Source organism: Sebastes umbrosus, chromosome 2 (genome assembly GCF_015220745.1).
Source record: "Sebastes umbrosus isolate fSebUmb1 chromosome 2, fSebUmb1.pri, whole genome shotgun sequence".
NCBI lineage: Eukaryota > Metazoa > Chordata > Actinopteri > Perciformes > Sebastidae > Sebastes > Sebastes umbrosus.
Genome location: NC_051270.1, coordinates 18,783,620 through 18,799,702, shown reverse-complemented (window position 1 = coordinate 18,799,702; position 16,083 = coordinate 18,783,620). Strand labels below are relative to the sequence as shown.

At 41.2% G+C, this 16,083-nt stretch overlaps 1 protein-coding gene across 1 annotated transcript in view; it reads right to left on the bottom strand.

The window, feature by feature from the left end:
• Positions 1 to 16,083, bottom strand: part of kiaa1549lb (KIAA1549-like b) — a 76,843-nt gene that overhangs the window by 2,855 nt on the left and 57,905 nt on the right. Inside the window, exons 13-20 of the mRNA XM_037755871.1 lie at positions 15,824 to 16,014; positions 11,770 to 11,900; positions 10,771 to 10,895; positions 8,011 to 8,240; positions 6,821 to 6,953; positions 1,726 to 2,100; positions 1,546 to 1,640; positions 1,060 to 1,208 (exon numbers count right to left, since the gene is read on the bottom strand). Coding sequence (XP_037611799.1) covers positions 1,060 to 1,208; positions 1,546 to 1,640; positions 1,726 to 2,100; positions 6,821 to 6,953; positions 8,011 to 8,240; positions 10,771 to 10,895; positions 11,770 to 11,900; positions 15,824 to 16,014 — 1,429 coding nt within the window. The remainder of the gene's footprint in view (positions 1 to 1,059; positions 1,209 to 1,545; positions 1,641 to 1,725; positions 2,101 to 6,820; positions 6,954 to 8,010; positions 8,241 to 10,770; positions 10,896 to 11,769; positions 11,901 to 15,823; positions 16,015 to 16,083) is intronic.

The window sequence follows — 16,083 nt, the reverse complement described above, 5'->3', positions numbered from 1 at the left end:
GGAAGCAAAGCACATAATGGGTTTCTTTTAAAATGCAAAGTATAGCCGGTGGTGAGTCTGTGTCCTTCGGGAGAAGTAGGTTTTGTTTTGTTTATTTATAGCCACGGAGACCAAAGTGCCGATTGGTAGAGAGTGCACTCGAGACTAAATACTTTCTGAGTTTTCGTCTTAAAAATTCAAATCTCCACCACTGATGTAGAAAAGAAAATACAAGAACAGAGTAGAAGAGGATGGAGACCCTTTGATGCTGCTGCAGTGTTTATTGATGTATGTGAATGCTGCAAATATGAGCACTAGGGCTGTCAATTGATTAAAATATTTAATCACGATAAATCGCACGATTGTCCCGTGTTAATCACGAATAATCGCAAATTAACCGCACATTTTTTGTCTTTTCAAAATGTACCTTAAAGGGAGATTTGTCAAGTATTTAATATTCTTATCAACATGGGAGTGGACAAATATGCTTGCTTTATGTAAATGTATGCATATGTTTATTATTGTAACTCAATTAACAACACAAAACAATGACATATTGTCCAGAAACCCTCACAGGTACTGCATTTAGCATAAAAAATATGCTCAGATCATAACATGGCAAACTGCAGCCCAACAGGCAACAACAGCTGTCAGTGTGCTGCATGTGATTTTCATAAAGTGGGCATGTCTGTAAAGGGGAGACTCGTGGGTACACATAGAACCCATTGTATGTGTATTTTCATTCACATATCTTGAGGTCAGAGGTCAAAGGACCCCTTTGAAAATGGCCATGCCAGTTTTTCCGTGCTGAAATTTAGCGTAAGTTTGGAGCGTTATTTAGCCTCCTTCTTGACAAGCTAGTATGACATGGTTGATACCAACTGATTCCTTAGAGTTTTATTCGATACCTTCACTCTAGCTTTAAAATTGAGCCTGCTACAACCTCTGAAAGATCGATTGCGTTCATGTGTTAAAGAAATTAGCGCCGTTAAAACAAATTAGCGTTGACACGCTATTATCGTGTTAACTTTGACAGCCCTAATTATTATTATTATTATCATTATCTCCTCATATGCTTACCTGAGTAGTTGGACACAGGCTTCTCTGCAGTGATAGATGGAAGTGCTGCTCTAGTCGTTGGCCCATATGGGTTGTTGTCATGTTGACTCTGCATTTCAGCGACAGATGTCTCTGAGCTCCTTCCCTTAGGCCCCAAGTCAGATGTGGAACTAAGTTGGACAGAGATTGGACATAAACATAGAGTTACTGAAATACTTGGTCAGTACCACTAGATGGCAGACACGCTCCATGAGGAAATTTGAATACCTCATTAACATTCTTGCCATCTCTCAATGCACTAGTTCAATATTCAAATTCAAACAAGGCCTAAAATCACCCTGGCCACAGCACATTACCTGGTGAATATCTGGTCCCTGAACATGAATTTGAATGTGAATAAATGTGGAATATCTGATGGGCTTTGGGATGATACAGACTGTGTGTATGTCTGTGTCTGCCTGCGTGTGTGTGTGCGTGTGTGTGTGCGTGAGACCTACTCAGCCTTACCGTCTTAAGGAGGTCCCAGGAGGAGGTCCAGTGCGAGGCGGTAAAGGGGGAGGAGAACCCATGGCCATCTCAGGAAGCTGGGTGAAGCGAAAGGCCTTAAACAGATAGTGAAAGGCATTTAAGGTTACATCAATTCAAACACAGTTCTTAAGCGAGGGGAAATAATCTCATCCAACTCACCGGCTTGGGCAGGCTGCATTGATACATTTCTGCGCCATAGGATGGTACCCACTGCAGGCCTCCCCGTCCACAGCTCATCGTACCCGGGGCGCTGGTCACCACGTCTGCGTAGGGGAGGGGAGGCGGCGCCGGGCTGTAGTGGTCAGGAGGCGGGTGGTGGTGATGCGAGTGCCGTCCGGATGTGGACTGCCCTCCTGAAGCCAGGCTGAATGCCTCCTCCAGCAGCAGGTGCATCTGCTGTCGCACTTCGTCAATGGACGGCTGTGAGCTCAGAGTGGATGTCTCCGAGTGGCCTTTCAAGCCCTGGCCGTACATGTACCCCCGCGGCCCAATGAGACGGTCAATATTCGTCTCCTCAATCAACTCAGGCTCAGTCTAAAACGTATACAAACACATTCACAAGAGAATATGAAATGAGACTCAAAACACAATGCGTAGAAACAGTATATGCTGTTTCATAACACAATGTGCAAGGACTCTGATTGATGAGCAAACACGTTTACAAACAACCTGGAATCTTTTATACATACACGAATAAAAGGATATGAAACTTGGACATAATTATAAAGGTACACTGTGTAATATTTGGCGACATCTAGTGGTGTGGTTGCAGATTGCAACCAACTGAGTTCCCCTCCACTCTCTCACTAACTTGAGCCGCCGAGTGCAAAACGGTGGTAACGCCGTTCGCCTCGCTTGAGGCCATCCTTACTATAATAACACAACTTTTTTTTTAACAGGAGCACAGTGTTGAGTTTAATAAACTTAAAAATGACTTTGAATCAACACTTGATTGACACATCTGTTGTCTTTTTATCCATCTTCAGCTGTACACTATCAGCTATCTCCTCTTTTTAAAATCTTTTTATTGACGTTTTGCAGGACATAACAAAAGTGTAGTGCTGTTCGGTCATTAAAGAGAAATGACAGGTATGAGTATATATTAACAGCAGCTGGCACCAATGCCAACATATAAAAAAATCAAGACAAAGAATATGTATATATACTGTTTAAATCAACAATAAAACAATACCTCCCCAGTCACTGACAGCGAGGCATACTGAAATATAACTGTCATGCGAAGGATTTGTGGTGAATGAGTGAATAGTGTGTGATGCAGTCAATCTGCACTTAATAAACAAGTATTTACAGTGTCTGGATCGTATTTACAAAAGTGCCCCAAGCTTTCAGGAATTTTCCATGTGAATATTGAAGGGATTTTCTGAAGTTTAAGCAGGACATGATATAAGCCAACCATTGTGTGTGAGTAGTATCCAATTTGACGTTTAACATCAGAGATAAATTGGGAAAAATCTCCTAATAACACTACTTTAGGAGCAACGGAAGTCAGGCAGCGGCTGGCGGTGACACGGTTTTGCACTCTGCGGCTCACGTTACTGCAGTTTCAGAAGCATGTTGGAGAACTATGGTGGCCTTCAGGTAATATAATAACGCAAAAGGATCTCTCTAGAGCCAGTGTTTTGTCCGTTCTGTGCTACTATAGAAACATGGCGGAGTCCGTGAAGAGGACCCGCTCCCTATGTAGATATGAAGGGCTCATTCTAAAGTAACGAACACACAACGATTCTTAGTTTCATGTGATTATACACTGATGAAAACATAGTTATATTCCATTTCTGATAATAGATCCCCGAAATGTTACACACTGTTCCTTTAAGTAAAGCGCCCAAATTTCATGGTCGTTTTATGGTGACGGCTTGTGTGGGTGAATCTGTAGCAGCAGCTACATGGGGAGGCATGTTCTGATTTACACCTTGATCAAATATTAGGAATTTAGACGTCTCCTTTCTGAATTAGCGGGATATCAACAGATGCACCTCGAGAAAGCTGGAAAGTTACAAGTTCTATAATGTCTCCTGTCATTCTCTCAGTGGGTTGTTGACAGGGTGCTGACTGAGCTAGAAGAGGCTGTCTAATGTTACGCAGAGTTTTGGAGACAAGTCAGCTGGAGGAGTTTGATCCAGCTCTGTTACTGCTCGGTCACAGCAGGTTCAGCCAGCAGAACCAGACAGTTTGTTTCAGTGAGTGCTAACCTGCACTTTTCTCTACTTTTAAACAATCCCACAATACTTTAACAGTTGCTGGAGGTCTATTGTGTGTGCTAACACTATTCTGCATCTTCCCTCAACCATCATCCTGTCTCCCATGTGTATTTATTGCACTTCCATATTAATTATTTACCTGCTACCTCACTCCATCTTTTCCATCCTCTTTCTCACATTTTTGAAAGTCTCCATCTTTTCATACGCTGTACTCTTTCTCCATTTCCCAGCTTCTGTTTCCATCTATTCAGTCCTTATATTCAGTGATAAATGAATACGACTTGAGGCTGCCCTACTTCCTGTGCGAATAGAGGGTAGCCACAGGAGACCTAGCGTAGTGCACCTCATAAATCAGCCCGCCCTGCAACACGGAGCGGCAGAGGCTTGCATCTGCAGTGATGGGGCCTGCAGCCACACTTGTCCCATTGTAATCAACAGGGCCAGGAGTTATGAAAAACGACTGTGTAGCTTGTACTGGCTATTGTGCCGTATTTCTAACAGAGCTGGATACACAGAGTTTAACCAATTAAATACAAACTGACCAAGAGCCATGACAATAGGAGGTCAGAATTAAGAAACTACTATTTGTCTGGATAATCTATTTGTTTTAGAGTTTGTCAGTCTTCTGTAATGCACAAAGGCTATTCTCATAGCAGATATTTGACTTGCAATAGTAGGAGAAGCACAGATCTAGGGCTGCCGCGATTAGTCGGCATAATCGATGACATTAACGCTGAAAATGCGTCGACATCTATACATGTTTTTTTTTAATCTTTTGTCCTTGTAGCTGCTAAATACACTCATAAAACCATAAAGTTGCCTGCCTGCTACCTTAGAAATTACATTGAATAGGTGTTTGAAGGGAAACTTTACACATTTTCAACTGGCACTCGCAGATGAATGGCACCCAGTCTACCTCCAGGCCGCAGCGCCCGGAGCTTGCCCCGCTCACCCGACCAGAACACACCGGCAGAGTCTGCAAACTTTAGTGGCAAAAGTCCGAGTTTATGTTGAGGCCATAACACACCGCAGTTGCCGGTGTGTTCTGACGATTTATGCTGCCTTGCTAGTGTAGAATGATTTTTTATTACAAACAGGGGTGAATGTATTGTAAGAATATGGGGGGCACTTTTATAACTTTGATACACTATTATAATATCTTTATATAAAGGTCTTATTGATCAAATTTAATGTAGATGAATATTCTTTTAGAAAAGTGCCAAATAAAAGTATGGCTTTTCCTGAAAAAAAATTATTATGATAATGAATTAATCTTTTTAAAAATGTTGTCAGGTCCAAAATGAATGTTTTGTTTATCTCTGGAAGATATCTGACGTTTGGTTCCCACTTCTAACAAGGCTTGTGAGCTAATAGTAAAACGACGTTGGTATCACGTGGTATCTCTGGGTCGTCAGTTAGTGGGGAAAAAAATGGATAAATGGCTGAGGATGACGGTAATTGCCTGCCAACGACTTGTTGTGAAGTAAATGCAATGGAACAGAGGAGGGAGAATGCAACATCTAGTGGCTGAATGTTATCAATGTTATCAATAGCACCTTTAAGATTGCAGGGTTAGTGTATTTCAATAGACAATAATGCTCCCACACATTTTATATTACACCATTTCTCACTCCATACTGTAAGAATATGGGGAGCATAATTTTTGTCTGTGCAGAACAGCAAGTAGCACACTTCGCCAGCACATACTGTATCAACCTAGAGTTTTGCACTTTAATATGTAAACCTTTCTTTACATTTTGTCTTGTGCTTCATTATACAATGACATACAGTTTGTCAAAGTAAAATGAACTAACATGAAATGGATTTTTTGGAGGAAAATGAATCGTTTGTATTAATCGGTAAAATAGTCAATAAGATTAATCAATACAAATTAGTGGCAGCCTTACACAGGTCCATGTAATAACTTACACCACACCAGAGCTAGCACACCTGTATTTTTCCTGCTGTGACTGGTCAAAACGGCTGGCAGGTCAATGGCAGTTCATGAAATATTTCTACCGCTGCTCATATTTTTTACAAAAGGACAGCTCAGAATGAAAACACTTTTTAGGAACGGTCTGCTCGATTACTCTCAGGAGCTCACATACTAGTATTCTGACTTCATGACAGAAAGAGCCATACACAGAGCCGTAATGGAACAATAAAAGGGTGGAGGCATAAACCAGCCATCCTGAGACGCATTACATATCAAAACGACAGGACCTTATAAATCTCAGCTCTTAATTATGAATGAACCACTTCCCTTCCTTCGGCTTGCTGTGGCATACTTGAAACCACCTCACCTGAGTAGAATATGTCTGATTTCTAGCTCAGTTGCTGCACAGTGCCTTAAATAGGGCAATAAGGCACAGATTTAGCACCGACAAGCTCTGATTGATAATGATCTTTTTTCTATTTTTAAATTCTCTCTTATCTTACTAGATTTATAACTGTAGCATTAGTTTTTTTTTTTTTTTACTTATCATCTGAATTTGGTTACGGGCATATAAGCATATAAATAAACACATATTTGTATGGATTATATTATATATATTATATCATATTTGTAGGACTGCATAGTTTTTGCCCAAAACTACATGTGATTATCATAAAGTGGGTATGTCTGTAAAGGGGAGACTCGTGGGTACCCATAGAACCCATTTTCATTCACATATCTTGAGATCAGAGGTCAAGGGACCCCTTTGAAAATGGCCATGCCAGTTTTTCCTTGCCAGAATTTAGCCTAACTTTGGAGTGTTATTTTGCCTCCTTCCCAACAAGCTAGTATGACAACTTTGAAATTGAATCCGCTACAACCTTTGAAAGACAGAATAGCGGCCGAGGTTTTAAGAGGTTATTTAAAAATCGATCATGTGTAGCGATATTTTCTTACACCCCTACTGATAATAAGTTTATCTAATATTACCTAATATTATTTGTGAGAGTAGGTGCTATTTTTTCAAAAGTTTTTTGGCAAGTTTAACTGCATCTTGTAGGGGGACGGGGTCAGCCAGTGATGACATGTGACTCACATCGTAGCCACTGTTGCGGATGCCTCTCCTGGGTCTCTCCCTCATAACAAGCAGGTCCATCTCTGTTCCTCCAGGACTGGGACTGCTCAGACTCTGTCTGCTGCGATAGGCCGTCTGCCCCACCTGCGAGTGCCTGTCAGTTGGAGTAAAGGGTGGATTTAGTATAAATCAGACCTGGGGGGTATAGTTATAATTAATTGAAAATCCTTTCAATTCAGCTTTCTTACTTTTCAGCCATGGTTTCAGAGTGCCTGCCAGTGAAAGGCAGGCGGGGAGTGGAGGGGGTGGAGAACACAGTGTGGGAATTTATCTCACTGATTCTCTTTCAAAAAATGTACATAAAGTTGCGATGCAGACCGAATACATACAGTATGTTAGGATATTTCATTAGGACATCAAGTAAAAGAGCTGAATAAACAGTTTAAATAATAATGCCAGATATGAGGATATCCTCGAGGTGTTGCACAGCAAATGCAATACTGATAAAGCATCTAGTAAAACAAAACAACAATGCACAATCAATGACAAAAGGACAAGATGCATATCAGCAGATGTGCTTTGAAATGATCACTTTAGTTAGGCAAAGCATGTTGTTGATGTAAGTGATCAGCCACACACTAATTTCGACAGTAAATAGCTGCTAAAATCCTTATCGTTCTCACCATGGTGGGATATAAAAATAGCCATTCAACCCTTCCCCAAAGTCAACATACGAGCCAAAATTTAAATGTTTGTTTTTCGCTCTGAAGGCAGCTAGACGTTAATCTCATGTGGGCATGTTGATCTGAATCTGTAATAACCAAAGACTCTGTACATCTTTATGTGCATCTGTAAAGCAGAAGCAGGACAGAACCAGCATAGTTGACCGTCCGACACCCTGCCAATCCTCTTATCTCCAATATGGAAGCTCAGGACTCGCATCAAATTAATCAGACAGGCCTGGTGGGTCTCTCACTGCCGACTAAGACAGGATAATGACAACATTAGAGGAGACAGTTTTACTTATCTAGATGCTAATTAGGCAAGGCAGGGGTCAGCAGGGATGGATAACTGGCCATGGTTAGAAACCCAATCCACCAATATGAACTGCCATGTCACCTGCAGCACATTGTGACTGCTTGAATCCTCACACCTTTGTGTTTACACTCAGCCAAACCCAGGTTCCACTTGCTTTTCCACTCTCCCCTCACCTCCTGTGAGACTTGACATAAGTGGAACCTCGCTCATCATCAGGCTCCAGTGGTCTGCCATGCTCACCGGCTGCCCTCTCATGGCCGTGCCGCTGTCGCTGCACCACGGCTCGACCGCTGCTGCTGCCGTCTGTGGAGGGGAAGTCATAATAGCCCTTCCTCTTAGCCTTCAGTCTCAGCTTGTTCCTGTAGTGCTCGATGTCTGACTTCTGCTTCAGAGCCAAGTTCACCTGCAGAGAGGAAAGAGCGCAGGATGCAAAGAAACATGAGGAGATCAGAACAAACACAGACACAAGGTCCTTTTTGCTGCATGTGGTGGGATTCTGCTTCGTCTTAAAAGGCTTGTGGGGATGAAAGATCAGAGGGATCATGAGAATAAGAAGCTCTGAAAATGACACTGTTATGCAATAATCACAATCTGAAAGGCTCAGAGCATATGTATTAGGGGTGTAAGAAAATATTGGGTATCGCAATATTATATTTTGTGATACTGTATTGATCCTCATCAAAAACACTGTATTACTTTTTAATTAATAGTTTGGATACAAAGATTAACTCAGTCAATACTTTATTTAATTTCCAAAGATATGTGCCTATGTGCCCTCTCAAAGTAGTGCTATGATGTTGGATGTTACAGGGACTGTGATATCCCACTGTTCTGATTGCATAAGAAAGAAAACCTTTTTATACTCCAATTGTATGCAGATGGTGGTGTGTTCTTTATACTAAGACAGTTTTTTCTAAATTTAGATTTGAAAAATTGAAATATATCACCTTACTTACTGTATAGCAATGTACTGAATCGTAACCCTTGTATCATGATACGTGTCATTTCGCCAGATTCTTGCCAACACACAGCCAGTTATTTTTCATGTTTATTATATCGCTTGAAAATCACATATGAAATTAAAAAATGATGTTAATAAAGAATAAAAAAATTCCAAAGTGTGATGCATTGTGTTATTGAACCAATTGCTGATCCAGTTGAACCTTGATCTAGTGATAACAGTCATTTACTGTACAGGTTGTTTTATATCATTTTCTGGGGAATAACACTTGGATGAGCTTACAAAATAGGGATGGGCGATTGGACGAATATATCGTCTGTCTGCGATTAGCTGAGTACATCGCCGGTTGTTTTTTGGGGCAATTTCTTGGGCGATGTTTGTCATTTCTTTTTTTGTAATTTAATGGTCTGCCTCCGAAAAATGAGAGCCGCTCAGCTGACGAGAGAGAGACAGCGGGGGGATACAGAAGCCGACATGTTAACACCTCTAACACCAAGATGGTTTCGGTGAGTTTTATTTAGTTTCTGTCGAGTCTGAGTGTAATTTACGATGCTCCGCCGCTTAAACAGCTCACACATACACACCTGCGCGAATATATCGGCAATTGTGTGATATTTTAGGGCTGTCAATCGTAATCATAAATTAATCACAAATATTTTATCTGTTCAAAATATTACCTAAAAGGAAGATTTGTCAAGTAATTAATACTCTTATCAACATGGGAGTGGGCAAATATGCTTGCTTTGTACATATGTATGTATATATTTATTATTGGAAATGAATTAACAACACAAAAGAATGTAAATATTGTCCAGAAACCCTCACAGGTACTGCATTTAGCATAACAAATATGCTCAAATCATAACATGGCAAACTGCAGCCCAACAGGCAACAACAGCTGTCAGTGTGTCAGTGTGCTGACTTGACTATGACTTGCCCCAAACTGCATGTGATTATCATAAATTGGGCATGTCTGTAAAGGGGAGACTCGTGGGTACCCATATGATGTAAGATGCCAGTTTTTCCTCGCCAAAATTTGGCTTAGGGTTGGAGTGTTATTTAGCCTCCTTATTAACAAGCTAGTATGACATGGTTGGTATCGATGGATACCTTAGAGTTTTTAGTTTCATATGATCCCTGTATGCCAGGATCAAAATGTAATGTAATCTGCTTCATTAGGACTGTGTGGTTATGGTTTAGATCTGACTGATAGATAAATATAGACATATGCCACGTTTCATTTGAAATGGGAAGTTGGAATTTCCAGGTTCCCAGTCAGAAATTTCAACTGGAACGCCCCTGAAGTCGGATTTCTGACTCGGAAAGTCAGATGAACCTCACCAACCTAGGCCTCAAAATACAGGATGGCTGCTCTGTGCATCAACAGTGCGTGTCTCATTAAATCAGTTGTACATTTGTACTGTCCAACTTCTATCTACAGACATGTTGCTACAGTGTTTGTATTCCCAAAATATCAGCGTGATGTGTTGTAATCTTCTGGTATTGCTAATAATGGCTAACCTGGCTGGAGCAAACCCATTAAGTTTTCTGATTTGTTGTACTGGAACACGGTCGAATCGGGTGTGACGTCAATCCCGGCTCCGACCTCCGATTTCCGATGTAAATGGAACGCAGCACTAGACTGATAAGATACTGTAAGCCAACACCTGTCATTGTATTTTGATTCAAATGTTGTTTAACTGTGATTGGTGCACAGGAATATGTGTTACCACCTGAGCGCTTTCCACTTTAAACCAGTGAGAAAAACAAAAAACACAAATACAGTTTGCATGTTAAATAACTAAAACTGTTCTAGCTTGGCAGAAAATAGTGAGCTCACCTTCGTTGCTCATAATAAGAAGCTGGTAAAGAAAACAGGTTTTCAGGGCCTTTAATACAGTTGTGCGTCCGTGTTCAGTTTGCTCATGTATGTCTGTGTATCTCTCTAAATGGATGTGTGCGTGTGCATCACCTCTCCATTGACGATGGCTGAGTCGTGGCTGCGGTCAGAGGATGCAGGGTGTGTGTAGTGGGGCTGAGCTGCCATGGGCTTTACGGAGATGAGCTGCAGGGAGCCAGAGGAGGTGTCATATGGATCTGAAGAACAGAGAGGGAGTTCACTCACAAAGAGACTACAAATACCTCTAATCATTACACTGTCAGTCAAAAAGGGAACACACTGTCACCCTGCTGCTTTGTCTCTCAGTCTGTCTCCACCCCCCCACCTTGTCTCTCTGTGGCTGACACTATGGGGTTATGTCAAACATCCGTCGTCTGTGTCAGCAAATGAAGTAGTGGACCGCGACGATAGATCACAAAGATAGCGTTGGCTTCAAAAGGTTGTGGCAATGCATCTCTGTGATAGATGAAAGGAACTGACTTTGCACTTTCATTCCTTATCCGACATCAAACTGGATTCAATTCTAGTTTCCCTTAACTCAGCTGATGAATTATTCAAATCCACACATTAAGAAAATCATAATCTTGTGAGCTCGATCCAATTCACAAGCAGGGTATATGAGTTGATTAATTTAACTCACACACCCACCACATGTGGAACATTTAGCGTCAGTGAACAAGAATGGAAAAGTGAATAGTTCAACGTCTGAATGGCTTTCAGATGTGTGATTTCATGTGGTCTTTCTGCATTTTTGCATTAATGAGTGTGTGTGAGTTTCTGCCAGTGTGTCACAGCATCCACTAGTCTGACATACTGTATCATGTCAGCAGACTGTCGGTCTCATGCATATTCATCGGGTCCATCTCTGCTTACTGCTGAGTGGCTACCTTTCTGGCTGTAAAAAAAACCTGCAGTGCATTTCTCTTAGGGTACCTGTGTGCATGAGAAACAGAGACTTTCACGCCGGAGAGAATGGGAAAAGATCTTTTGGCATTTGTGACACACCTGACCTTGTCTGCAAAGGAGCTGTAGAATACATTATTTGTATTTGCATCAGTGTGTGACTCTCACCGTCCCTCTTGCGCGTCTCCTCCTTTGTCAGTTTCTGCTGTGCTGTGACTTTCAGCACCGTCAAGCCCCTGCCGGAATTCAGCTTCTCTGATTCGTTGCTGATGACGGAACCGTCCTCGCTCGGCAACTTGCTGCAAGTAACCATAGCAACAGGAAAAGGCGGTGAGCTCTCCGGAAGCTGGGCTCACAGCCAGGTTATGTCATCCCTCCCTTAAACAACCTCACCTTCCCCTCTCCCTCCCTTATGTGTGTGTGTTTCTTCATTTACCTGTTTTCATTAATAAACTTGTGTATTTTTTATGTTTCTCTACTACATTCTGTATTGCCAAGTATGTGTCATGCATGTTTCAAAACCAGTGTGCGTTCATGTCCATTGTGAAGCTGGTTCTTCCGTTAATTGAACAAACAATTGCTTTATCCAATTCTTGTTTCACTTGCTTCAAACGTGGTGCTCTAGTTGGAATTAGAGCTGATCAAGCGGCAGCTCAGAGGACCACGAGGCTGACAGTGACATCAAAGCACCGCGGTCTATCCCCTAATTGTCTGGTAAAAATGATAACAGCAAAGCGAGAGACAGAGGAGCAGCGGCTGCCCTCCCTGCTCTTGTTGAGGCACTGCTGCAGAGCGCTAGCTCCAGACAAAGACGTGTAATGTGTAATAATTAATTGAGGTGTACAGAATGCGTTTACATTGGCTTTTTGAGAGGATTGTACGCTTGATCCTGTGTTGGTGTTTGGAGGCTAACAGACGTGTGACCTTGGTACAAATGAAAGGATTTCAAAGAGGAAGAAGCAAATTAGACTTGATTGTGTACAGCATGCCTGCATACATGTTTTTAAATTTGTTTGTATCCCGCATGCATAACAGCATCCCAGCCCTGAATTCATGAATTCATAAATCTAAATATTTTCGAAGTTAAACAATAACTTTATTCCACACGTTTCTCTTTGTCTGGCATGGCTCAACAGTCATTTAGGGACAGATGTAATTTCAAACCAGCTCTACAACAGGTGAATTATAGGTTGCACCTTCACTCAGACATCAAACGACTTGTGAGCCTTCATCTGACTGAATGATTCACTCGTCTCTCAATGGTCTTGGCATCAAGCAGAGATATAATCATGTTGCACTTGCAGGATAGCTGACTTTCCACTTGCTATATTTTCCAGATTTCATCATCTCATAATGAGAGCTTTTGAGAAGTACTCTACCTTTGTGCGGCTGGTTAAAATCAACCGGGCTCAAGCTAATTTTTGAAAAACGTACTACATACTATGTCACAGTATAACTAATCTATTTTTATTGACGATGTTACTATCTCTGCATACTTTAGGAAAAAGCAGGGAAGAGACATTAAACAAGAAGCTTGTTATGTCCTGGAATAACAGCTATGATGACTTGATCTCATAAAAAGAAAGGGAACCTTTAAAACCAACAGCTTGATAAATAACAAATTAAAATCTTTTGCTTCGGGAGTCTCCAAAATCATTACTGCAGGACCTCCATTCCAGTCTATAGATTTCCTATTCTGTCACATACATTTCATTTGATCTCATTATCCTGCACGGCTTTGAAAAATGACGCCCTTTTGCATTCCTTGATTAAATAATTTAGCATGATTTAACATGGCAATTAATTTCCGAAACAGCGCTACTGACTGTCAGATGAGGAAAAGGGTCAATTTCACCTACCCACACAGAGAAATCTGTTAATGACCGCCTATCACTCAGCATCAGGGTGGAATGAGGACAGACAATAGGGCTGGAGGGATCTTTGTGTTTTATCGTCCTGCCTCTCTCTATGCGACCCACGAGCTTTCTGACAAAATGCACACACATATAATGTAAGCATATGTACTACCCTTTGGGAGGATTCTTGCCTCCAGCATCAGTTGAAAGAGAAACCTTTAAATATGTCTTCAGCTGACTATCATCTGTTTGAGGAAGCAATATGTTTCCTTCTAAGATGTTTACTGAGATTACCAAAAGGGCATAATGAAGTGTAATCTATTAATCTATTATATTCCGAAAGCTTTTTATAATATCCCTGCCCCATCTAGACGAACATACCTGACTTTTGAGTATTCCGTCAAGTTAATAAGTCTGTTAATTTACGCATTCACACATCACACATTTTTTCTTTTGATAGCTGTCCTTCCTGCATCTGACAGCTTCAGCTATGTTAATTTTAGTCTGGATTATGTGTTTAACTTCTTTGTATTTGTGTAATATTATAGTTTGCTCGTGGTTTGTAAAATATGCCGCTCTGCTGACAGTAGACTTGTCCATGTTTGTGATTGGTCATATGCTGCAAACACCGCCCCTTTCATGTGAACGCGCTCATAGCCAGATTGAGAAACCCTGAGTTGATTTACCAAGTTGAATACTAGCTTCGTAGGACGGCTTAGCGGGATCTCGTTTGTTAGGGTTAGTTAAGCCAGATAACGAGAAGATACCCTGGGTATGTTGAACTCACTTCGTAGTACAGGCCTCAGATTAGAAAATTATGAAAAAGATATCTGCAGCATCCTAGTTAACACTTTGTGCAGCTCTTCATCCTTGCAAATGTTAGCAAGACATGATAACTAACTTCGTCTTTCCAAGTGTGGAATACAAACTTGACAACAGATCCCCCCAGTTGTTGAATGTTGGCTTATATCGCGAATAGCTAATGCTACGTGGGCCGGTTAAAGAGAGAAAAAAATCTTGTATCAATGTTCGTAGGATGGACAGTTTCACATTCAGTAGCGCAACACGGAAGGAGACAACGCGTCTCTTAGCAACGCCGGTAGATGTCAGTCAACCTTGGTTGCTGTTTCCAAAGATATGTCCAATTATCCTAATTATGCACAATAGCTGCAGTATTATTATAGTATATATTTTGTCTTACACAAAAAGCGAGGAGAATTCAAATTTCATTTTGACCCTTAAATGCACTTCAGTACGCTAACTTTGGACACTTTAACTTGCCCTTCTCCAAAGTCAAGTATGAAATTAAAAAACAAGTTCTAATAAATTAAAACAATGTTTTAAATGTTCTTTTGGGTGCGGCTTGGAATGCAGCTTTCACAGGCTATTTCATATCCATCACTATGCCCATTTGCACAAGTGTACACACACACACAAATCTGTAGACAAATGCACACATCTATCTAAATCGTCTCCTCGTGTTTTAATGGTGTTTGTGCCCTTGATAGCTTTGTAAAGAAGACGGCGATTAATCTAAAATGCTTTGTAAATAGACTTTTAAATGAATCTGATCTTATAATTATTGTAAATAATACCCCTGCACAGTGTTCAATCTTACCGCCACAATAAAATAAATCACATCCTGTGTTAGCCTGAATATCAATAAGGTATTGCTTCACCTTCATCCAGTTACTCATAGTAACATTTTCAAGCCCGACATCATCTATATCAGTGTTTCCCAAACTAATTTTCTGGGATTCACAGACCGGAGGAAAACAACCAATCAGAGCCGAGCTGGAGTCTGCCGGCCGGCTGCCGTCTATGAGAGCCAGCTGTGAATCACTCGCAAACTCAGACCAAATGGTCAAATTAGGCAGCGCTGATCAAATATGAATCAATATTCTGTTACTGTAATGCCTATTTCTGGCCTCATGTGTTTTCAGAAACATCTTGTAGTGTACTGTTTAGCTGTAAAATGAGAAAGTTTGTGGCCGGGCAGCCATGTTGAGATCTGTTGAAGAAATACCAAGCACTGCTCACCAGCCGGAGCACAGCCAATAGGAACGCTCAATAGGAACGCGCTCTCTGAAATGACCTGTGATTTGCCAAAGTCTACCGTCACGGGCTATATATTTTAAAGTCTGGAAACAGAGCCATGAGGAGGTGCAGAAGTCTAGTTATCTCTCATAACACTTGAATTACAATATGCTGAAAGGTTATTATTGAATTTTTGCCCAATGATGCCAAAAACGTTCCCCCTACTGCAGGTCTAAGTCTTTTGTCCCTGAAAATATAAAAATTGTCAAAAAGTTTTGTTGATACAGATTACAACATGAGGAGGTGAATGTGTGTAGATATGATGATACCTCTTGTGTTTGTCAGAGCTGAGGCTTTTCTTGTTGGCGGTTCCGTCTTGTTGCAGGGCTTTTTCTAGTGAGAGTGGTGTGTCCCGAATTTTTAGGGACATCACCAGGGTATCCTGACTGGCAGGCAGGGTCTCCTCGTCTCCTCCCTGTTGGCCCAGGTGTTGCTTGGCATAGTCGAAACCCTGGACTGGCTGATGGACAGGTGTTGAGTGAAAATAGAGAAAGACAAAAGGGACAGTTTTAAGTAAGACTGATTTCTA